The sequence below is a fragment of the Monodon monoceros genome, unplaced genomic scaffold (assembly GCF_005190385.1).
Source record: "Monodon monoceros isolate NGI ecotype Baffin Bay Population unplaced genomic scaffold, NGI_Narwhal_1 Super_Scaffold_13, whole genome shotgun sequence".
Classification (NCBI taxonomy): domain Eukaryota; kingdom Metazoa; phylum Chordata; class Mammalia; order Artiodactyla; family Monodontidae; genus Monodon; species Monodon monoceros.
This window is the reverse complement of record NW_021703769.1, coordinates 72,964,458-72,988,566: the sequence shown is the minus strand read 5'-3', so window position 1 is coordinate 72,988,566 and position 24,109 is coordinate 72,964,458. Positions and strand designations below refer to the sequence as shown.

The 24,109-nt window shown below is 45.4% G+C and overlaps 1 protein-coding gene across 8 annotated transcripts in view; it reads right to left on the bottom strand.

Moving 5' to 3' along the window:
• Positions 1 to 1,163: 1,163 nt before the first annotated feature.
• The window catches only part of CALN1 (calneuron 1), a 474,033-nt gene continuing 451,087 nt past the window's right edge, over positions 1,164 to 24,109 (bottom strand). For 3 of the 8 annotated variants that reach the window (XM_029221329.1, XM_029221327.1, XM_029221330.1), the window contains 2 exons: positions 14,685 to 14,841; positions 1,164 to 2,061 (listed from right to left, as the gene is read on the bottom strand). In XM_029221329.1, coding sequence (XP_029077162.1) covers positions 1,934 to 2,061; positions 14,685 to 14,841 — 285 coding nt within the window. In that variant the 3' untranslated portion in view covers positions 1,164 to 1,933. Of the gene's footprint in view, positions 2,062 to 14,163; positions 14,842 to 24,109 lie in introns of those variants that run through there. The other 5 variants (XM_029221333.1, XM_029221332.1, XM_029221331.1 and 2 more) reach the window with 5 other exon arrangements.

Here is a 24,109-nt window from a genome sequence, read left to right as displayed (position 1 = left end):
AAGTGTCTAGCGGGGCAGGGCAGGCTACAGGGACAGGCAGGCCATTGCCTTACTTGGCCTGGATGTGTGGGACCCCAGGCATTTTCACAGAGGGACTTGTAACCTCCCAGGTTCCCGGGAGCTTACACCTGCTCCCTCCTCCATACTACGGCTCAAACCCTAGTTTTATTTGTGCTCATCATGGATATTTGCAGTGGGGAGGTTTCTAGAGTTGCTCCCAGGCTGTTGCCCAAAGTGCTTGCAGAGGTGATTTGGAAGAAGACCCCAAACTGAGACCTTGGATGCTCCAAGTCTGAGAAGATCAGAGGGAGAGAGCAGAGAGAGAGGGGAGGCTTGAGGAGGGATTCATAAACACACACCGCACCCCAAAACCACCCGGCTGCAGCAAGAGAGGAAAAATTCTGGCACCTCCATAGTGAATGAAAAGGGAAAAGGGAGAGGGGAATAGCTTGTAGCTTTAAGATGCAATGGAAAGAAAGAAGAGTAAGACAACTCCAATCACAGAAATAAAGACCTGAGCTTGGAAACGTACAGAGGGAAGAATTACAGCGAAAGGTTATTGGCTAATCAGACTATGCAAGCTTGAATGAATAGCAGCGGTGGATGTGGCATCTGGGAAAAGTCAGGAAATTGCAAACTTGAAATGGGGTTGGCTTCAGTTCCCTTCCCCAACAGAAGTATTTCACCTGTCGAGTTGGCTAAGCTCATTAACATCTTTTTGCTTTCTGTGAAAATGAGTCAGTTGCAGAATCTGACTGCCTGAAGATGTTACGTAAAATACAGTGGTTTGATCTTTCCAGCTTTCCGTTTGGGTTGGTGTTTCTCTTTCTATCTGGGAAGACAGACTAAGAAAGCAAATTGGAAGATGAGAGAAAGGTGAGATGCACAAGGACCTTAACTTGCAGTGGTCTCCCAGCATGGAGACGTGTTTGGACTCCATCACTCTGGACCACTGGGGCGTGGCTTGCAGTACCTCCTCACCACCAGCCTATGTCCCTCTCCAACCCCAAACTACCCACCCCAGGGAGGCAGGGATGTGTGTCAGAGGACAAGCTTCTATCAGCAGTAAAGCAATTAGGGACGATGGATGTCACACATGAAGAAACCCAATATATACGTCTGTCTGTGTGTCTACGTGATAGAGATGCCCACGGTTATGCTTCTTTTTTTTGTCTAAATGGCAGCACAGACGGCAAAGCTGGGAGAAAGGCTCTCTGCAGATTCCAAAATGCTGGTGCGCGATGGGCTCTAGGAACAGAAAGCCAAGTGCCGACGGAAACCGAGAGCTCCCCAACTCTGCCAACAAGAGTTCTGTAGAAAAGGCAGTAGAACAGAAGCGAAGGGGGTGCAACTTGCAGACCGCTGGGCGCTGCACCCCATTCGATGGCTTTCCCCTCATACCTTGCCGGGGGGCCTCCACTAGGTTGGGGAAGGAAGCCAGGGTAGGACGGGAAGCCCCCACTTCTGCAGCAACTCAGAAGTCAGCTTCTTGGCACTGAGGGTTGCCCTGGGGTGGGGGAGGGAGGGAGTCTCCAGTTGACCCCTGGGTTGAAAGAACGGGGCGCGGAGGTGATTGCGTGTTCCGCCTCTCTCTTGCTGCCTTACACCGCCAACCTGGATGGCCATGGGAATTCCGAGATGAAGATGAAGTTTCTCTTTAGAGTTCCTACAGGCGGTCGAAGCGTTCACGGAACTCCTGGCTATTTATTGCATTAGGAAACAAGACCATTAAAGCATTGAAGACAGCCCTTTTGTGTACCTGCCAAGGGGATGAAGTGAGTTTGCAACAACACGGGTTGCACTGCAACCTTGGGTTCTTCGCTGGACCGTGCCGCGTCTGCACCGTCCGTATCTGCTTTTTTTGTGGAGGAAGAGTCTGCCCGCGGGGCAAGCACATGCGCGTGAGCCAGGAACGCAGCTGCCGGGGAGGCCGCTACTCCATGCCGCTCCGGAGGATCTGGTTGGCCGCGATCAGCATGACGCTTATGATGAAGGCCATGGCGAAGGCGCAGATGAGGCTCTTCCGGACGCAGGTCTGTCTGTTCTGCTTCTGGGAATGCACTGGAGTGGGGTGTAGGGCAGAGGGCAAGGAGGCATGGAGGGAAGGCAGGGAGGGAAGAGAGAAATGACACAGTGAGACAGATTGCAGTTCTTCCTCAACAAGCCCAGGGACCGGTCCACAGGAAGAAGACCGGTCACATCAAGTAAAGCATCTCTAGGTCAGCTCTCAGAAGAGACTGGGCATCCCTGCTCCTGGCAAATGGTATGAAGTGGCCAAACTTCAAAAATCGTGCCAGATGTGATGTTCCAAGTGAGGTCTAGGCTTCCAGATGCAATAGCGCTACAGCGATTTCGGAGCGAGGAAATACATCACATTTTCAGCGTGAGTCTCACCAAAGGCATCATCCAGGCCTGGCCATGTCGTTTCTGCAGAAAGCCAGCCTCCCGTGTTTGAGGCAGCTGTTACAGACAGAGCGAGGTTCGGATGCATCCCTCCAGGATGGGCTGGAAGCCACTTACCTTTCCCAGGACTGTTCTTGGGTGGCTGCCAGTTGAAATGACTCTAAGGGACTTCTGGCATTATGGCAGATACGCGCAGCAGTGGTTCGAGCGCGGGGTCCCTGGGTAAGCTACATCACAGCACCAAGAACTTATTAAAAAGGCAGATTCTCAGGCCGGCCCATGCTCCCCGCAGATCGTGGTGCCTGCTGAAATCTGGGTTGTGGAGACCACGTGAGCTGTGGATAGGACCCGCGTGAAGCAAGGAGGTGCAGAATCCTCTCAGGCTTTTCGGAGGCAGGGTGTCCCTGCCCCCAGATCCTGCGGCCCCAAGGGTCTGACCTTGGGTCCTGGGGTGGCGCTGTCTTAATCCTTTTGTTGGGCCAGGTCTTGAGTCACCATTTGTATAAGGCCCACGAGAAACCATTAGCTGGTCTCGATCAGAAGGCGTTAACTAGTGGGTTAGGAATATGGGCCAGAAATAGGGAAATGGAAATAACAAGAAAGGAAAGAACGGCTCTCTCCTCCAGGCATTGCTTCCCACGCCAGAATTTCTTTTCCTTCTCTTTCCTCTTTTTGTCTACACCTCCTTCCCTGTCCGTCCTGGTCCCGCAGTAAGCTTTACACACAGTTTACCACTTAGCTTGTGGAAGAAATCCCTTCCTGGGAGGCTGGCGGGAGGTGACCTACACCAGGGCTACTCGTTGGACCAGCTGCCTCGGCACCATCTGGGAGTCTGATGTCAATGCGAATTCCCCCACCCCATCATAGAATGACTGAATCCAAATCTATGGGGGTGGAGGCCAGGAGTGTGTATTTTTAATAAGCTCTGCAGGTGATTAGGGGATCTCCGGGCCCCAGCCCCAGGCTTTTTGGTTCAGTACATCTGGGTGGGGCCCAAGAATCTGATAGAGCTTGAGTTGCTGGGGGCAGGAGGGCTGTGTGTGTGTGTAGGTGTGTGTTAGGGACATCGGGGTGTGGGTACTGCAGAAACCCAAGGCCAGGACTGAAGAACATTTTCAGATTACCTTCCATTTTGCAAAGGGGTCCTTCTGCTAGACATTCTACTGTACCTTTGCAAACATCCACCAGCTGAGGGAAAGTGGTTTTTCTTTAGGCCAAATTGAGTGAAAAAAGAAAGAAAAGAAGTGTAATTTCCCTTAAAATTACTCTCTGCTGGAAAGAAGGCAAAAGAAAAGGTCAAGGTAGGGCCCACATGCCTTTAAAAAAACCTAAAAAAAACGTTCAAGTTCACGCCCCTCTCCCCCTTGACACTGAGTGGCTCCTCTAATGCCCTAGAAATAGCAGGGAAGAAGCAGGAAGTGGGTGATGTTTCCAAAGGCAAAGGAGCTTCCCTTGAGACAAGGCTCAGGGGGGCCTCTACAAATTACATCCACCGGAAAGTTTCTCCAGCAAGCCACACTTCACAGAGGCCCAATACCCGGGGCACAGCTCCCGGCTCCCTCCCCAATACCTGTTGGTTATTTCTGCCTTAGTCTCTTAGGCCTTGTCTTGATATCTTTAATCCTTCTGGGTCCCTTGGTGATTGAAAGTATTTTGGGCTCAGTTCTCTACTACTTGCTCATCCTGTCTGGGTCTTAGAATCTTATAAGTTCTTACCTGGAGGAAGAAAATTTCCTCGGTGCAGAGACATGCCTGCCCCCAGAAGTGGGCAAATGTAAAAAGTTATATCAGCCTCAGGAAGGAAAAGGGAGGTGGTGTTTGGGAAGGAAAGGACCCAAAGCAGAAAATAAGGTGAGGATGTGGAAATGGCGTATCTAACACATTCTGAGGACTAATTTATTCCGGCAGCTCCTCAGTATAAAACTGCTTCTGAAGGCAGACATCTACCTTCCTATCTTGAGGGCTGGCGAAGGCTTAAGGAAAAGAAAAATTGTGTGATTGGGCTGAGGGAGAAATTTTTTGCTGAAGCCCTTCTTTGTGAAGGACACTCAGAAAACAAGGTTACAGGCAACAGGATTATCCCCCAGGAGAGTGGCTGCACCTTTGATCTAAAAATCCTTCAAAGCAGTAGGAGGGGAGAGATAAGGAAGGAGGAAAGGCCTGGGGACCTAATAGTTTGTACATGAGGTCATGCCAGTCTGGATCCAGACGTGAGTACTATAAGTAGAGTGCAGCTTCCAGCTCTCTCCTGGGTAGTTCTGAAACCCACCATCATTGGAGATTAGAGTCTTTAATTCAGATTCTGTGCAAGGATGAGAATTCTTTTTTATTTTTTTAATTAATTAATTCATTTATGTCTGGTTGCGTTGGGTCTTCATTGCTGCGCACAGGCTTTCTTTAGTTGCGACGAGCGGGGGGCTACTCTTCACTGTGGTACGCGGGCTTCTCATTGCAGTGGCTTCTCTTGTTGCAGAGCACGGGCTCTACGCACATGGGCTCAGTAGTTGTGGTGCACGGGCTTAGATGCTCCACGGCATGTGGGATCTTCCTGGACCAGGGCTTGAACCTGTGTCCCCTGCATTGGCAGGCGGATTCTTAACCACTATGCCACCAGGGAAGTCCCAGGATGAGAATTCTTTCACATCCAGTTCTGATGTAAGTTGTGTGGCAGAGTGAAGAAGCCAGACACCAGCCTTAATCGCAATCATCTTAGCCCACATTGTAGCTGTGTGAGCTGGGGCAAGCCAAGCTCCCTGGGCCTCAATTTCCCCATCTATAAAATGTGGGTAAATAAGACCTACCTTGTGGTGAGGATTATGAACATAGGAAGGTACTTGAATGTGTCTGTGCCCAGTGAATGCTAATTCCTATATGGAAACCTTGAAAAAATTCCCCTTTACTTACTGAGCACCCACCTCAGTGGGCAAGGTACGCCTATGTGCTTTATAGACGTCCTTGCAGAATTAATAGCGATAGTCCTTTGTGAATTGGGTGTGTGACCCTCATTTGGTAGGTGAGGGCTCTGAAGCTCCGAGAAGTAGAGTCCAAGGTCTTTCGGAAAATGGTGAAGGTGGGATTTGAACCCACGTCTGATTCTAATATCCAGGTTCAAAAGTTCTACACAAACTCTCTCCTGATCTTTTGTTTAGCGATAGAAAGTACAGCCAGAGGAAGATCCAAAAGAAATGTCCTTCAAACACTTGGTGTGGTCGACAGTATAACGCAGCACTAATTAATGTGTTTGTTGATAATAATTTAATGCCTGTCTTTGGCTATCATATATTTGCATTGCACTATATTTTTGTGTACTTATTCATTCTCAGTGTCTACACTTGGTTTCCCCAACAAGATGACAGGTCAGCCCAGGATGAACTGTGAGTTGGAGATATGGCTTCTTCTCTTCACTGCCACTTAGGAAGAGCCCTGGGCAAGAGGCTGAATTTCTCTGAGCCTCAGTTTCTCTCTCTGTAAAAGGAGCTAATGATAATTGTTCTGTTAATTTCAAAAATTATTTCAGAGATCAACAGGCTCATAAAAAAATCAAAAACTATTGTGCAACCCTGACTTGCTAGAGAAATGCAAGGTATCCTTCCTGTATCCTCTGAGGGCTGCAGAAAAGATCTGATGGTTTTTCTCCTGTTTCCTGCAGCCTCTAGCCCTGGGCTGAGACTACAGCAGATGCTCCCAAAACTTTGCTTTGGTCCCTTCCCTCAATTATTCATCCTGAACTGCAGCCAGACTCCTTCCTGGAGCAGTGCTTGGTATGCGTCATCACGCCCTGCAATCTCCCTGAAGGCCCCCCCTTGCTGGGGGAAGCAGTTCTATCCAGCTCCTAAGCTCAGCAGGTAGGCAGGACCGCAGATCACCTCCTATCCCCTTTGCCCCTCTGTCCCTAGACCACCCCTCCTCCCTTCCCCCTGCAACCTTTGTCTCAGCCAAGCAGCTATGCTCTCTACCTAAGACTCTGCAGCACTGTTCATACCTTTCCCTCTGTTAAGGGTGTCCACTTACCTTCCCTCTCATTTCTTCCAGGCCTAACCTAAACTTCACTTTCCTATGAGGCTTCTCCTGAACATCTATCGTGCTCTCAAAGGGCCTGATATTTTAATTTTTAAAAAAATCTAGCTCTTAATATTTATTTACTTTCAATTGAGAAAGAATCCACATACCATAACATTCACCCTTTTAGGGTGTACAATTCAGTGGTATTTAGTACATTCCCAAGGGTTGTGAAACCATCACCACCACCTAATTCTAGAAAGTTCTCATCACCCTAAAAAGAAACCCCATACACATTAGAAGGCACTCCTCATCGCCCTCCCTCCCGAGCCCCTGGTAATCATTAATCTACTTTCTGTCTCTATGGATTTGCCTATTCTGGGCATTTCATATACATGGCATCATACACTATGTGACCTTTTGTGTCTGGCTTCTTTCACTTAACATAATCTTTCCCAGGTTCATCCATGCTGTAGCATGTGTGGGTACTTCATCCCTCTTGGTGGCTGAATAATATTCCATTGAATGGACGTACCACATTCTGTTTATCCATTCACCAACTGATGGACATTTGGGTTGTTTCTACTTTTTTGGCTATTATAAATAATGCTGCTATGAACGTTCATGTACAAGTGTTTGTGTGGACGTGTTTTCAGTTCCCTTGGGTACAAATCTTAGAGCCACATTGCTGGGTCACATGGTAACTCTATGTTTAACTTGTCAAGGAACCTATTCCTTTTTGGATCTTATTGAGCACTGAAAATGGCAAGAATACATCATGCTATTGGTGATCTTTTCTATGTTTTTCTTCCCAGTAGATGCTGATATCTTTCTACGTAGTACTTGTCACAGTAGGAGTCCAGAAAGTACATGGGGATGAAATGTGAGTTAGGGGAGGTTGACACAGGAAGACACAGAAGTGAGGTTTCCTGTTTTCTTAAAAGTTCATTAGCGAGTCTGTGCACCAGCAGACTACTGGCTGCTGTGGCAGGACCTGGGTTTGTAAGCTCTAGTGACAGGCTGCTCCTCCCCCTTCCTATTTTGACAGAGATTCACATGGCTCTGCTCGGCAAATGCCAGGCAGTGGCTCTCGAATTTTTTCCCGGAGACAGGAGTCTACACGGATTTTGCCATTGACCAGCTGGGTGAGCCTATGTAGAACGGGTTCATAATCCTTCTGGCTTCAATCTTCAGAGACACTGGCTCCCAAATAAGGCAAATCAGAATCATAACAATTCTAATTGCCCTAATGCAGATGTATGTAAGTGACGTTCCTGGCAGGGAGTTTGGGGCTCAGGAAATGGTAAAACAATATAAAACCCAGCTCAGATGATGCTAACAATTAGCCAGATCTACTAGGTATGGGAGCTAGAGTTCTGTGATCCTTCCAGGTCTGACACTTTATGATTGTATGAAATTGGATAGTTCCATAGTCTAAGATGGAGTTAATTAAGAGCTTGTGAAAGAGATTTTTTCATCGGTGATAACAGGGCGTCCAGGCACCCAGGTAAGACCTGAAGTTAGAGGTGGAGGATGTGGTCTCTAAGGGAACAGGTGATGCTTTCGTAGGAGGAAGACAGGCCACCTGTACTTGTGTGGGTATGAGCTGGCCCTTCGTCACCACAAAATCATCTTGGGTTTCCAGGTGTCAGACAGCTGTGTCTGGCTTTGAGGGTCCTGCAAGGCTCCCTGGCATGGTGTGGCCAGGTGTTATTTTGGTCTTTCCAGCCATCCTTCCCCTTCATGTAACAAAATTCATCTTTTGGTTTGGGGATCTGTGCCTCTCCACCTGGTGGAACTCTCAATCCAGGGCCTCACCTTTCCACTAGTAACAAACCAGATTGGCCAGTAGAGTACCCTAAGCTCTTGGCTTGTCCAGAGGTAGGCACACGGGCCAAGCAGATTTGGAGCCCCTTCTTGGAATGGAGCTGAATCTCAAGAGAGAGAATCCTGTTGACCTTGGGGAGAGAGGGCCTGCCCAAGAATGATGCCAACAGAGAGGAAAGGACAGAGAGAATGAGAGCAAGGTGGGGGCAGGGAGAGAATGTTGCTTGAGCTCTTTGGGTCCAAGTCAACCAAAGCTCATCCCTTTGGCTTCCCCCATTATTTGAGCCAGTGCTTTTTAGTTTAATGGGGTGTGGGTTGAGTTTCTGTTACTTGAAGCCAAAAGAGTCTTGACCAATACTCTTGGGGACTCCAACGTTGGCAAGGACTTAACTTTAGGGATGAAATGTGTCAAGAGGATGGTTCAAACCCGGTAAATTTGGTCCCTGCACCATCTTTCAAAGATGTGGTGTTCCAGCAGTACATACTCTGCAATGTCTCCAGGTAAAAAGTAACAATAAGAAGAGAACTGGGACCAGGGACTGGCCAGTTTTGTTTGTTATGATTGCTTACTAATGTGTTAAGCATTGTACTAAATCTTCTCACGTGTTATCCCATTTAATCCTCATAACAACCATATGAGGTAGGTCATGATAAGATTCCCATTTCACAGATGAAAAAAACTTAGGCTCTTAATGTTTATTTAAGTGCCTTACTCAAGCGATCTATAGGTGGTGAGGCAGGATTTTAAGCCAGCCCTGTCCAGAGTGCAGAGCTGGAGTTCTTAGCTATCATGCCTATAGCTCTCCAGGTCTCTATCTTGTATTTCAGAATCCCTTCACTCCTCACTCATGGCTCCAGAAAACTTTCCTACAGGTTTGCTTTAATAGGTCCCCAACTAGAAGAAGAAAAATCCTTTTTTGTCTGAAGCCCCAACTTTCTTTCAAACTGTCTCTTGTCTCACCACCTGCCATGGACCTCACCTACGCCTTAACCTCCTACATCTACCCCAGGAGAACAGGTTTTATTTCAGGAAAGTCACGGCACCTGGTGAGCTGGGAGCAGATGGTGTGGATGACACATCATGCCCTTTTCAGTTGAATGGGCATGAAATGCCCAAGGTGTACGGCCAGGTGATGAGCCAGGTCTCCCAATCCAGGTGTGCATTTGACATCCCGACAGAAACATTGCGACTTCAGCAGGGATGGCTTGAGCTGGAGCCCTGGGACATGGCTGCAAAATTCTTTCTCACCTTCCAAGGAGCCCAGAAATGTTTGAATCTAGATATGACCACCGTTGTCCAATCTTTGCATCATCGGACAGAGGAAAAAAATAAGGCTCAGAGAGTTTTAAAATAAGTTCCCAGGGTCACACAGCTAGTCTACACAGGGCAGGGAACAGAAACCACATGACTGCACAGGGGTGCTTGGGGGCTACCTGGCCTGGGTCACCACTCTGACATTTGTTTCTCTTGTCCATCATACTGAATGGTACAGAGCAGCTTTGCCGTGTCTTTCACAGAAACTATTTATTCCCCAGTTGATGATTTCTGCTTGATTTCCATCTCCCGTGCATGTTGTCAGAAGCCTACAAAACCCTGACAGCTGGTATTCCATTTAGGGACAAGACTTGGGGGACGCATCTTGAAAGGGCTCACACACAGATCTTGCTGCACGTCTACTTGACTTCCAAATATAATGTGATTTCACTGGCGACGAAATGGAAAAGGAGTGAGGATGATGAAGAGTCGTTCTGTAAAGAGTCTTTGAAACGCCTAAGCTCGGGGAAATGACCCAGGGCCACTAAAGGGGAGCCAGGGCGGGGTTTGGTCAGGTGGACCTAGATTTAAAGCCTTACTCGAAGTTTGACTTCGGACAAATGACTCCGTCTTGCTGAGCCTCAGTTCCCTCATCTGTCCCACAGGAACCACAGAACTGATCCCTCAGGCCGTGCTGACAGGTCGGTCTAACGTGTTAACAAATGGCCAGCACTTGGGAAGCACACCAGACAGCTTTCCCTCATCCCTTTCCTCCTGGACTTAGTACATAACATAATTTATCCTAAGAACACTTAATAAGGATCTGGTGACAGGCAAATAGATGATTCAATCACAAGGCCACTTAGTTTCACAGATGTCAGCGACTGGAACAAAATAATAAAATGTGAAATTCGTCTCTCAGTGTCACTGAGCTTATGTTCTCCAAAATCAAAACAGCTGGTGATTACAAGTGGTCCAACCGAAGCAAACCAGCTTAAACCTCTCTTATTTAGCATGGATGGTGATTGGGCATTGTGGGTAGTCACGTAATCTTGTATGTGACCCATTTGATAAGACATTAGTACATCAGGCATAATCTATCTTAGTAAATGACTTAAAAAAAATGTCTGAGGGATTGGAAGGGTCTGGAAGTCCAACTTTTAGTGAAATATTCTCATTGGATTGGGGACACACAGGCTGCCCACCAGTGGGTAACACCAGAGAGCCCCTGAATTGAGTGGGGTTAAGTGAGCTCTTGCCCAAGGCACCCAGCACATGGGTGACACCTGGTCAAGTGTCTGACTGAAGTTGATGATTTTCCACTTGGAAACCAGGTGTGAATGACGGAAAAGTCCACTTCAGAATCCTTGCATTAGATTCTTCTAGCTTCTAGTCTCTTCTCTGCCTTCCCAGGGGCTTCTGTAGGTGACTTCTTTTGGTGCTCTAGGAAAGTGGGTTCTATCCATGGTGTGACACCCCAATTCAGGACTTCCTGAAGAAGTCAGGAAAACTTTCCTTACATGTAACTTGGAATTTCATCCTATTTCCTCTTGTCCTTTCCTTGGGAGAAGATGGAAAATGTAACGCCTACCTATGATCACAGAGCCCTGCGCACCATAAAGATTAGGCAGATCAGGCTGTGTGAGGGGCTCTGTGTATGTGTGTGTGTGTGTGTTGTTTGTATTAACCTAAAAATCCAATAAATAAAACAAAATCAAGGCAAAATGAAAACTAAAAAGTAGACCAAAAAACCCCTCAGACCTCTCCCATCAGGGGTACCACACCCTTTGGACCCCTGGCCTATTTCTCCGTTCTTTATTCTTCCATTCATGTGGAAGGAATAATCAATACTTCCTGACTTAATGGACAGAATCCGAACACCTTTGTGAAAGTATCAGACCCAAGATTTATAAAAGTGAAAAATATAATCATTGACATAGAATGATGCTGATGGCCCTTGGAAGCCCTCCTGTTAATTTCTAACGGACGCGCGCTGCAGCATTTTCAAACCTCTTCCTCACTCCAGAAGCTCCAGCTTTGCTGAACGCGAAGACATCTGACGTGGGCTTCTTCAAATTCTGACTCTGCTACAGAATGCCTGTTTCTCTGACTATCGCCTCCTTCTTTGCTCAGAGACCGATGTGCCCTTTCACTTTTTTAAGGCAAAGACTTCTTATATCTTTAGGTGTAATAGGTCCTTACACCTTGATTCCTTCTTCTGACACCAAATAGAGCAGAATTTCCAAGCGCCATGGATCACCCAGCTTTATAGGCGAGCCAATCAGCATGGGAACATATTTGCTGCGGCAAAGCTCTCAGAAGAGCAGGAGAGAGCTTCCTGAGTGGGGAGCAGAAAGAGTGGAGGTGGCCTGTGGGGGGCTCTGGGGCCTGGGGGAAATGTCCCAGCTCCCGTCCCCCCATCAGTCATTTGGGGTTGCAGAGAAGATAAAATTTGGAGAGATAAGAGTTCCATTGCTGGGACTTCCCTGGTGGTCCAATGGTTAAGACTCCGCACTTCCACTGCAGTGGGGCGGCGGGGGGGGTTTGATCCCCGGTCGGAGAACTAAGATCCCGCATGCCTCGTGGTGCGCGGCCAAACAAAAGAAAAAAAGTTCCATCATTGAAAGAAGGAAAGGCAATCACCTTGTCCCTACAGAGTTAGATGCTGGATTTACCAAGATGTGGGATGGTGCCAGCTGACAGGTGGGAGGGGGATTCTGAAATGTCAGCGAGGCCTTGGCTGAAGTGGCTGGACAGGCGAGGGGGCAGTCTGGGTCAAGGGCGAGAGCAGACAGGAAGGAGTTGATCACTGGGGCGACGGGGCAGCGCAAACAGCTGGAGGCCGAGAAGATTTAGGAAGCACAAGCCATGCACCTATGCCATCAGACATCGGTAGAAGCAGGGAGAGGCTCAAACTGCCAGTAGGTCCCCGTTTGTGGGCAGCAGGCATGGGGGAAAGATGGCAGGAGAAGGCTAAGGTCACCACAAGGTCTCAAATGGACTCTCTCAGTCCTAGGGCACCAGGGTGAATTCTGTGTCTGTGCATCCATCTCTTCCCAGACTCCTTTGCCCTGAGTAAAATCAGGGAGCCCCTTTCCTGAATCTGGAGAGAGCCGTGGGCATTAAAATACATGCACTGGTGACTTTGGTCATATCCGAGATGGGAAAAATCTTACACCTAAACGCAAACACAATGAGGTTGTGTTTGGGGCCAAAAAGCGCTGATGTATTTTAAAAACCCTCTCTGACATGAAAATCTGTAAAAGGGATTATGTAATCAAGCTCACAGAGGTCATTCAAGAAGTCAAGGTGTGAGTTACAAATAGTATTCCTTTTATTAAATAAGATCATGAATTTTAAAGCACAGTGCCTGGCCCTTATCAATCACCCCCAAACGGTAAGTGTTGCTAATGCTATATGTACTGATCATTAAAGCAGACCCAGGAAGACTTCTATTTGGAAACCCCTAAGTTAGCTATTTATTTTATTAATAGATGAGCTTTTGAGTAATAAAAAGACAGTGATTAGAGTTCAGACTATTTCCCAGGGCAGTCTGACCTTTCTGAAAGTACTAAGACATTTACTTTCTTGTGCCATTTCTCTGAATAAAGCACCAATCCATGAACATAGGTTCTTGTGGAAAATGCAGTGCTCAGAAATACTCTTCCTACTCATTTCAAGAGTGTGTCTCACAGCAGGGCGACTAGAGCCCCCAAATACTTCTACTGTTTGAGCACTGAGTCTGTCAGCTAAATTCAAGATGGAACGGAGAAGCCAGGCCTGCTGTTTTCTCAAATTTTAATCCAATCCCTGCGCTCTTCACCCGTCCTCGTCCTCCCAATTCCCCTGCCTGCCCGCCTGCAGACGGCGTTGGCTGTGACCTTCCCGCCCTTGTGTGGTCCCTGCGGCTCCAACTCCAAATGCAGACATTGATGCTATGGTCCAAGTCCCAAGCAGGGCAACCAAGGCACCTTCTGGACCACAGCTGGGTTTTGTTTGCTGTACGCAGCACTTTTGAAAATTTTCACTGTGAACGCCTTTACAAGGAGGCATTGCTGTCAAGTTGACCCCAATCCCACCACTCCCTATTTCCCTGACGAGTTAATTTTGTCACCTCGGGGTATAAGCCACCTCCCATTTCCTGTAGCAGTTCAGCCCTCACAGGGCCCACGGACGCCCAGGTCTGGATGTACCACTGTGTCCACCTAGACAAGCTCAGCCCCGTGTTGTCTGCCTGTCGTGGGCCTCGGCTGATTCTAACACAGCAGCTCCCAAACCAAAGAACCAAATTCCATTCTGGTGTCTATGTGACAGCTTACCATCTGTACACATTGGCTTGTTGTAATGTTCAGAAAAAAAGAACCGAAAAGAACAGCAGACCTTTTAAAAAAGTCTCAACCTTAAATAAGTTAAAAATTGCCCGTAGCCTGCTATGCTGTTTTAAGGTAATTAAACAAACTTCTGTACATCAGAGCTGTTAAAGCAGCTTTGATTTTCAAAGTTGGAAAGAGGGATTCAATTATTTAACTTCCCTGGAACTCTCTACTGATTAGGGAATAAGGTAGCCTATTTTTTTTTTTTAAGCTTTCCTTCGTGAGTCCAAGAAAAATGACCTCTCACGGGTCTCTTTTTTGGCCCCAGGAGAGCCTTATTTTCTTGGTGGAGTTCATGACAGTTTTTTCATGAGCAGGGCTTTTGTTGGCCAGTGTATATTCAGAGAGCATAGAATGGAGGTAATTCATTCATTCCTAAGGATCCTGTAGGTGTAATTATCCTGATGTTTATAGGTGAGGAAACTCATTCAGAGAAGATACACCCCTTGCCCAAGGTCACACAATTAGCCACTGGACTTGACCCAGGTTTGCAGACAGCTCAAACAGGCTCCTTACATCACCCCATGCAGCCCCCACTAAATAAAGGCCAACACCACAAAGCCACTCAAGTCACAGACCTCAGGGTCACCGGAGGAAGGAAGGGTCAATACAGGTCTTGCAAAAATGCAGAGTTGGGGGAAAAAAGCAGAAAAAAAAGAAACCTACTACATCTTGGCAAAAAGGATCTTTTAACCTCGGTCCTGGATTTGTGGCTTCCGTCCAAGGCCACTTCGGCCCAAGAGACTATAAACCCATTTTTCATACAGAGGATGTGGAACGGCTGGCCTAACCCAGACCAGGCAGAGAGCAGAAGCAGAGGTACCTACCGCCCTCAAACTCTGTCTGGCAGTTCCCCGAGGTCTCATTCAGGCTCTCTTCCTCGTTGATGATGATGTTCTCAATGTCCTTCATCGTTAAGTGGTCCCGGAAGGCGTGATAGAGGATGTGCTTCAGCTCTTCCAGAGTTATCCTCTGCATGTCGAACTGTGGAGATAAAGAGGAGTGAGAGGGGGACTTCCCTGGTGGCACAGTGGTTCAGAATCCACCTGCCAGTGCAGGGGACATGGGTTCGAGCCCTGGTCCGGGAAGATCCCACATGCCGCGGAGCAACTAAGCCCGTGAGCCCCACAACTACTGAGCCTATGCTCTAGAGCCCATAAGCCACAACTACTAAGCCCGCGACCCACAACTACTGAGCCAGTGTGCCACACTACTGAAGCCCACACGCCTAGAGCCCGTGCTCCGCAACAAGAGAAGCCACCGCGATGAGAAGCCTCCGCACCGCAACGAAGAGTAGACCCACTCGCTGCAACTAGAGAAAGCCTGCGCGCAGCAACAAAGACCCAAGGCAGCCAAAAATCAATCAATCAATTTACAAAAAGAAGAGAGGAGTGAGAGGGTCTGGGGCACTTGGGGGTGAGAACTCGGCTTGGGGCATGACCAGCAAGCCCTAAGCCTTCCTACAGAGATTTGTCCCAGCTTTTCAAGACATCAGATGAGCAGTTTTCTGCCACGCTCAGCTCCAGGCACATTTGTGAACTTGCAGGAACTTCTCCGGAATTCAAGGAATGCGATTCCCCCCTCAGTAGAGAATCTTGGAGAAAAAGATGCCACCTGCTAGTTTGGTTTCCTACTCATCCAGCCATCTGCTGTCACCCCTCCACACCTCATGTACTTTGGAGTGTGTCACACTTCAGACAATGCATATGTCTCTAGAAAGTTTTAAATCTTCCAAGAAGCCAGCATGTATCTTGCTCTAACAAGATAAAATGCACGTTCCAAGCCATGTTCATGAGGAAGAACAGCTGAAAAAAAGGTGTAGCGTTTCCACTTGTGTTCTTCCGCTACAAGGGAGAAGATTTGCTTTTCCACTCCATTTCTATCAGATTTGGTCATGTCACTTTCTTGGCCAATGAAATGTGAGTAGAACTAACATAGGTCACATCGATTAAAATCTTTAAGAGCCATTGCGTGGTTCTAGCCTGTGTCCTTTTCCTTCTGTCCTACAAAGAGGCTGTTCCTTCTGTTGGGGTCCCAGAATGAGGATAAAGTAGAGAAGATAGCCCAAAAAGGAAAAGTAATGGGAGTAGCAAATGCCCTTCGCTGTAGCCATAGAGATTTGGTATAACTTGGTTTACGTCAACAATATAGAAATTAGTACGTAGAAATGAAAAGCTACTATAACAAAAATTCTAAAAGAGGATGTATGGATTGCAGGGCCAGGAAAATAAGAAAACTGTTATTGGAGGCTGGAAAGATAACAACCCATGTTATGCAGTAGCAAAACATTTGGTAAAGTTGTTTCCGGTGATAACTCAGAGGGCAGATACACATTGAATGGGTTTGTGGCTTTAGGTGAAAAGTTTGGGACACAGCAGGCTCTGGTTGCAATTGGTTGCTCATCTACAAGAAAGAGATGAGCTCAGAGTGAACTAAATCAGACAGAGAAAGACAAATACTGTATGATCTCACTTACGTGCGTAATCCACAAACCAACGAACCAACCCGTATTCACAGATCCAGAGAACAGATGGGTAGTTTCCAGAGGCATGGGGGTGGGGAGTGGGTGAAATGGGTGAAGGGGGTCAAAAGGTACAAACTTCCAGTTATAAAATAAGTCCTGCAGATCTAATATCCAGCATTGTGACTATAGTTAATAACATTGTATTGTGTATTTGAAAGTTGCTAAGAGAATAGATCTTAAAAGTCCTCCTCACACACAAAAAATGTGTAACTATGTGTGGTGATGGATGTTAACTAGACCTCTTGTGGTGAGCATTTCACAGTATACACAAATTTCAAATCTTTATCTTATACATAGGAAACTGATATAATGTTATATGTTAATTATACTCAATTTGAAAAAAAGGTGATGAACTCAGGAAAGAATTGATTGTTTTGCAAGCCAGGAATAGAGACAACCCCAGAATTTCTGGTCTTGCAGTATTGAAAGAAGCAATTGTTTCTCATCTCCTACTAGGAAGAGATAAAATTGAGAAATGCTATAAATAACAATCCAAGCCTATTAAAACAAATCAAAATGTCCCTTCTTAAAATCTCTGAATATGTTAGGTGGCTCTCCCAGAAAGCTGGTCATTAAGTTTAGAGAGAGGTATGTCTCAAAAATAATTGTGGATATTAGCAGAAACCAACTGGAGTTAAATAGATTTTTAAAAATGACTAACTTTTTGAGAGAGCCAAGAGCAAACAGCCTGGGACTAAAAGACTATGACTGTTCAAAACTTAAAATCATCTTTGGGCTCCCAACCTTCTATGGGCACAAGCCACTTTGAGGATAAGTTACAGAGGCCCCAGGAAGGGTATATTTTCCAATACCCCTGATAGGGATAGAGTAGGATAATTAAGTAGTCAGTTTAGAAATCTCACTAGGGGATTAAGACAGAAAAGGAATTTTAAGGGCGTTTGGGAGACTGTTGTAAGCTAATAACCACTCAAGAAAAGAATCCAGTAACCTAACAACAATCTACTCTACCTTGAAAGACCAGGTGCATCCAAGTGCCAGACACACTCAAGCCACAAACCCTGATATTTAAAACACAAGACAATAGATACGGGATGTGAATCCTGTTACATGAACTCAGAGAGTTAAGAGTCCTTGAAGAGTAGCATTTCTGCATGTGGCCAGGACAGAAATATAGGTGAAAGGGGAAAGAAACTAGGTGAAAGGGGACATTATACCAAAACCTGAGATAAATTACCATATTTTAGTAATATATATATGATCTAAATAGCACCATGACATCTGCCCAAGAATGAGGAAGAGGTGGTCTTCTCTCCTCCCCACGTTTTATTTGATTATAAAAATGTAGCCCTCTTTGTTCTCAGGGCTGTGTTTCCTTGCCAGCCCACTTGTATCTCCCACAAGCGTCCTATGCTAATAAACTCACTCTTGGCCTGCCGCTTTGCCTCACACTGAGTTCTTTCTGTGATGAGGCAAAAGAACCTGAGCTCCAGTAAGTCCTGACACCAGGTGAGTGGTTTTAATCAAAAGACAGCCATCATCAAAAAATCTACAAACAATAAATGCTGGAGAGGGTGTGGAGAAAAGGGAACTCTCTTGCACTGTTGGTGGGAATGTAAATTGATACAGTCACTATGGAGAACAGTATGGAGGTTCCTTAAAAAACTAAAAATTGAACTACCATATGACCCAGCAATCCCACTACTGGGCATATACCCTGAGAAAACCATAATTCAAAAAGAGACATGTACCACAATGTTCACTGCAGCTCTATTTACAATAGCCAGGACATGGAAGCAACCTAAGTGTCCATCGACAGATGAATGGATAAAGATGTGGCACATGTATACAATGGAATATTACCCAGCCATAAAAAGAAACGAAATTGAGTTATTTGTAGTGAGGTGGATGGACCTAGAGTCTGTCATACAGAGTGAAGTTAGTCAGAAAGAGAAAAACAAATACTGTATGCTAACACATATATATGATCTAAAAAAAAAAAAAAAAAAAAGGTCATGAAGAACCTAGGGGCAAGATGGGAATGAAGACGTAAACCTACTAGAGAATAGACTTAAGGACACGGGGTGGGGAAGGGTAAGCTGGGACAAAGTGAGAGAGTGGTAGTGTATATATGGAAATATATACACTACCAAATGTAAAATAGATGGCTAGTGGGAAGCAGTTGCATAGCACAGGGAGATCTGCTGGGTGCTTTGTGACCAGCTAGAAGGGTGGGATAAGGAGGGTGGGAGGGAGATGCAAGAGGGAGGAGATATGGGGACATATGTATATGTATAACTGAGTCACTTTGTTATAAAGCAGAAACTAACACACCATTGTAAAGCAATTATACTCCAATAAAAATGTTAAAAAAAAAAAAAAGACAGTGGGTTCTAGTCCCCTTCTAGTCAGGGATCGTGGATTCAAGTCCCAGCCCGTGGGTTCGAGTCCCATCTGAGAAGGAGTGCAGTTTCACCCTCATCAGGTGGGTACAAAGAGAACAAGTGGAAAAGGATGGATCTCCCAGATGGTGATGAAATCATGCAACGACATCAAGCACCATTTCCAGGAAACACAACTAGGGTCTAATTAAGGAACATGCCTCACCTCAAGGTCTGTTCAACAGGATTTCAGAATTGCTCCGAGACTTGGACTGCTATGCGTGTTCCATTGTTTGCTTTCTGGATGGGAATATTTTTGGTGGTTAACCTGACCCCGTTCCACTACTAAAAATTGAGTGTGTGTTGGGGGATGGGGTGGATTCAGGGGGGGTAATTTGACTTTGCAGTTCATATGTCTCCAGATCAAGAGAAGTCACACCCAGATTTGATGTACATCTTGAGATTCTACATCTTGTCTTCTGTTGTCATTGGATGGGACTTTTGAGTGTCTCCCTTGGGGAGGGGATGAGTATATTTTGTGGCTAAAGGGAGGTAAATAAATATTTATGAGCAAGAGTGTGGGCTGTAATTGGTTATATTATTTCCAATGATTTCTTTCCCCTTCCTGTGAGAGGATTATATCTCCCTGCCCATTAGCACCAGGCTTTGGCCAATTGAACAAGGGTGAAAGTGATCTATATGAAAGTGATGGAATTCCAAGGAGAAGTCTCAAAGTTATCCGTGTGTTCTGCCATTTCTCTTTTTCTTCTGCCACAAAAACACACTAAATATGGGCCGTTCCTTCATCCTAGGTCCCAGAGTGAATGCAACATGGCGCTAATCCACAAAGGGCATGTAATCTGAGTGAGAAATAAACCCTGGTTATTAGCCACTAAGACTTCGGGATTTCTGCAGTATAACTCACCCAAGACTGAATACAGAAATCAATGTTTTAAGTTAGTCTGGATCATGATGAAAGGAAGGTTGAGACATTTTTTCCCCCTGCTTCCTTTGTAAAGCAATTCCTACCTGGCTTTCAATATGCCCCTTGTTCTGACAAATTAAATTGGGTTACTGGAACTTGCTGGAAACCTAAATGACTCAAGTTCAAAGCCATTTATATGAGTAAGAACAATTGAAGGGGGAGTGTGTGTGTAAAGTGGACTTGTTTTCTGCATCACAGTTTAATTGACTATGAAAGTGAATTCCGAGACACTTAGGGTTGACCCATGCCATAATCTCCCTTTAGATTTGATAGGAGAGCATGTGGTTATTAGCCTGGATATCGAGAGAAGCCTGGCAAAATGCATGGTGAGGGTGATGGACCTCACAGATGGGAAATCTGGAGCCCCTCTGTCATGGTTAGAGACAAAGAATGACAAAATCAAAGAGACTCTGAGAAAATGAGTAACCATTTCCTGAAAGACCAATTTGAGGGACCAGAGTACCTGGAAAAACTCTCACCAGCTGAGAATTTGCTGAAATTCAGATATTAGGTGAAAAGAACTAGTCAGGGGCTGTAAAAAGAGAAGGAGATCAGCTCGGTGCTTTGTGACCACCTAGAGGGGTGGGATAGGGAGGGTGGGAGGGAGGGAGACGCAAGAGGGAAGAGATATGGGAACATATGTATATGTATATCTGATTCACTTTGTTATAAAGCAGAAACTAACACACCATTGTAAAGCAATTATACTCCAATAAAGATGTAAAAAAAATAATTAATTAAATTTTAAAAAGAAAAAAAAAAGAGAAGGAAAAATGGAGATTCCAGAAATCTATAGTTTTCCTTTTATTTGGTTCTCTGGGTCATGTTTTAATGTGAGGATATTAATACTTAAGCAAAATCAGTTGAGTAGAATTCCATGTTTTCTGCATTGTCAGAATAGAGCTGTCTTTTACAAGTTTGAAAGAAATCACTATAAAACAATATGGGCACAATGCCAACAAGTATTTCTTCCATGGTGATCAATCCATTGAGCTTGTAAATTTTTCTTGAGTCAATTTAGATTTTTTTTTTTTTTTTGCGGTACGCGGGCCTCTCACTGTTGTGGCCTCTCCCGTTGTGGAGCACAGGCTCCGGGCACGCAGGCTCAGCGGCCACAGCTCATGGGCCCAGCCGCTCCGCGGCACGTGGGATCTTCCCGGACCGGGGCACGAACCCGTGTCCCCTGCATCAGCAGGTGGACTCTCAACCGCTGCGCCACTAGGGAAGCCCTGAGTCAATTTTGAAATCACGTCCTTTTTCAGAAAACCAGCCAAAAGATTTTCATCACTGTTAGCGTGTAACTATGCACAACAGTTCCACAATTTAAAATTCCTCTCAATGCTGCTTCTATCCCATTTGGTATTTTTAACCCTATTTGTTTATCTTTTCTCTAGGTTTGATTTTTGATGTTTTATTCTGTTTTTAGTGAATCTTGGTTAAAGATCCACTTTAGCCTGTACGGCTGCTATTTTTAGGAACCTAAGGAGTCTTCCCTTATGGTAAAACCTCTGTAGAGTCAATTACACAAATATAGTTTTCCTTATTAATTGTATTATGTAGTCTTATAATTATCATCTGTATCTCATATAACCTTAGTTTCTGGGGATGACTTGATGTGTCAAAGACCATGGGTAACACACTGCAGTCTGTGGAAAATAACTGCATCTCCACAAATTGTTCTTTTAGTCCTAATATTTTCTAAACGAGGCTATCCTTTACAGCAGAAAGATGGATTTCCTCATTCAACAAATGGTTATTGAGGCTGACTCCACACCAGACACTGTGATGGAGACACAAAGGTGAGCGAGATGTTGATTGCTTTCAAAAGACAAGCAAATGAGTGATTTTAATTCAGTGGGATAACTCGCTGTGATAAGGGCCACCCAGGATGGCTTGGAAACCCCTGGGGAATGTAAAAGCTCACAGGTCCATCAAACGGCCATGTGTTGAGTTTGGAGCACGGGAAGGTGGTCGGGGGATGAGATGAGAGCTGTGGGCGGGGTGCGAGTCAATAAAGGCCATGGAGAGGAGCTTGGTTGTTGTTGTTGTTTTTATTGGAGTAGAGTTGCTTTACAATGTTGTGTTCGTTTCAGGTGTACAGCAAAGTGATTCAGTTATATAGATCTATATATTCCTTTTCAGGTTCTTTTTCATTATAGGTTATTACAAGATACTGAATACAGTTCCCTGTGCTATGCAGTAGGTCCTTGTTTATTTTATATTTAGTATGTGCCTCTGTGAATCCCAGACTCCTAATATAGCCCTCCCCCTCCTCTTTCCCCTTTGGTAATCATAAGTTTGTTTTCTATGTCTGTGAGTCTGTTTCTGTTTTGTAAATAAGTTCATGCGTGTCATTTTTTTTTTTAAGATTCCACATATACGTGATATAATTGTCTTTCTCTGTCTGACTTGCTTCACTTACTAGGATAATCTCAAGGTCCATCCACAGCTTGGTTGTTTTTTGCTTGTTTGCTTGTACTTTTTCATTGTGGTAGAATATACATAACACACATTTACCATTTTATCCATTTTTAAGGGTCCAGTTCAGTGGCATCAATGTCGTAGTGTTTATTCCTCTTTGAGGCTGAACAATATTCCATCATATGTATACTTTGTTTTTCTATTTATCCATCCCTGAATACTGGTATTGCTTCTGCCTTGTGGCTGTTACTGCTATGAATGTAAGTGTCCAAGTATCTGCTCGTGTCCCTGTTTTCAGTTTTTTGGGGTGTATACCTAGAATTGGAATTGCCAACTCAATGGTAATTCTATGCTTAATATTTTGAGGAATGGAGCTTAGTTTTACCTTTTGGGTAGGATGGGGTGCCACGAAAGGATTTTCAACAGAGAACTTACTTCATCGTGATTGAGCCTGAGAAAAATTACCCTTTGCCGGCACAAGCTGCAAGATGACCGGAGGGAAGGCTATTGAAATAACAGGTTTAGAAACTATGGTGGTGTTGAAGTAGCCTGCCAGGCCCAAGATGAAGACAATTCTGCCCCGGGGTGTCACGCCAGCAAACCAAAACCTAGATAACTTTCATGTCCCTGTAAACACTCCTCTTGACCAGAAACACCGTATGTCCAGTCGGCCAACGCCCAGATGCCAACCCAACTCCGGGCTTTCTCACGCCAAACAGGGGTGACCTTGTGACCCCAGCCAATCAAATATTTTCTGTTTTTTCTCTTCTTTTTTCTTTATCCTATAAGGGCTTCCTGCCTTCTACCCCATTTTGCAGTTCTCGGAATGGAGCCTGTCCGCTTCATGAAATGTTAAATAAAGTTTGCTGATACGGCCGAAATTGTCTTCTTTAATCATTTTCTAACTGTAGACTGTGGCGACAGAGAGCATTCAAGAGCCACGTAAGAGAGTTTGACAAGATGACTCGTGTGTGGAGGGTGAAGCTCAGTGAACCAATCAGGATCACACCTGGGTTTTACGTTCAGCCGAACGGGAACTGAGGAAGAAAAGGCTTGGAGAGAAAGGTGACGTGAAATTATGGATGTGTGCATTGGCGGTTCTGGAGGGACAGCCCAACAGAACAGCCCAGAAGGCAGTAGGATGTACAAATATGGGCTAATGACCTGGAAGTCATTTGCATACAGATGATAATAAAAGTCATCAGAAAACATGGTAACACCTGGGAAGAGTGTACTGGCTACGAAAAAGCCCAGGAAAGGCACTGGGAGGATATCAAGATAAACGGATGGGCAGCGTCCCTTACAGAATGCGTGAGGTATGTGTGATATTAGGAGTTATAGTAAGTATATATTTTGGTCTTCCGTCCATTGTTCCTGGCTCACATCTCCCCACACCCTTGGAATTTCTTAAGTGATAAAAGCCGTAGAGCATCTTTGTCATATTTGGTTTCTTGTCCTCAGTTCCTGAAATCACATCAGAGCCATAAATGGGTGTCTCATTATTCATAACAAGCCCCTTTCATCCACAACGGAGTTTATGTTAATGAGGTGACTTTTGGAAATCCTCTAAAGATGGAGGAGATGGTCACCGGAGGAATCAGTCATAAATAGAGGGTTGGAACTTTCAGTCTCATCCCCTGCTATCCAGGGAGGAGAGAGGGGCTGGAGGTTGAATCAATCACTCATGGCCAATAATTTAATCAACCATGGCTATGTCGTGAAGCCTCCATAAAAACCCAGAAGGAGGGGGTTTAGAGAGCTTCTAGGTGAGTGAACCAGAATGCATCCATGTGCTGCCATGCCAGGCCCCCACCTCCATGAGGACAGATGCCTTTTTGTTTGGGATCTCACCCTATGTATCTAGCCATTGATTTGTATCCTTTAATAGCCTTGTAATAAACTGGTAATCTAGTTTACTAAACTAAATCCGTTTACTGAACGGATTTCCTGAGTTCTGTGAGCTGCTCTAGCAAATGAATAGAA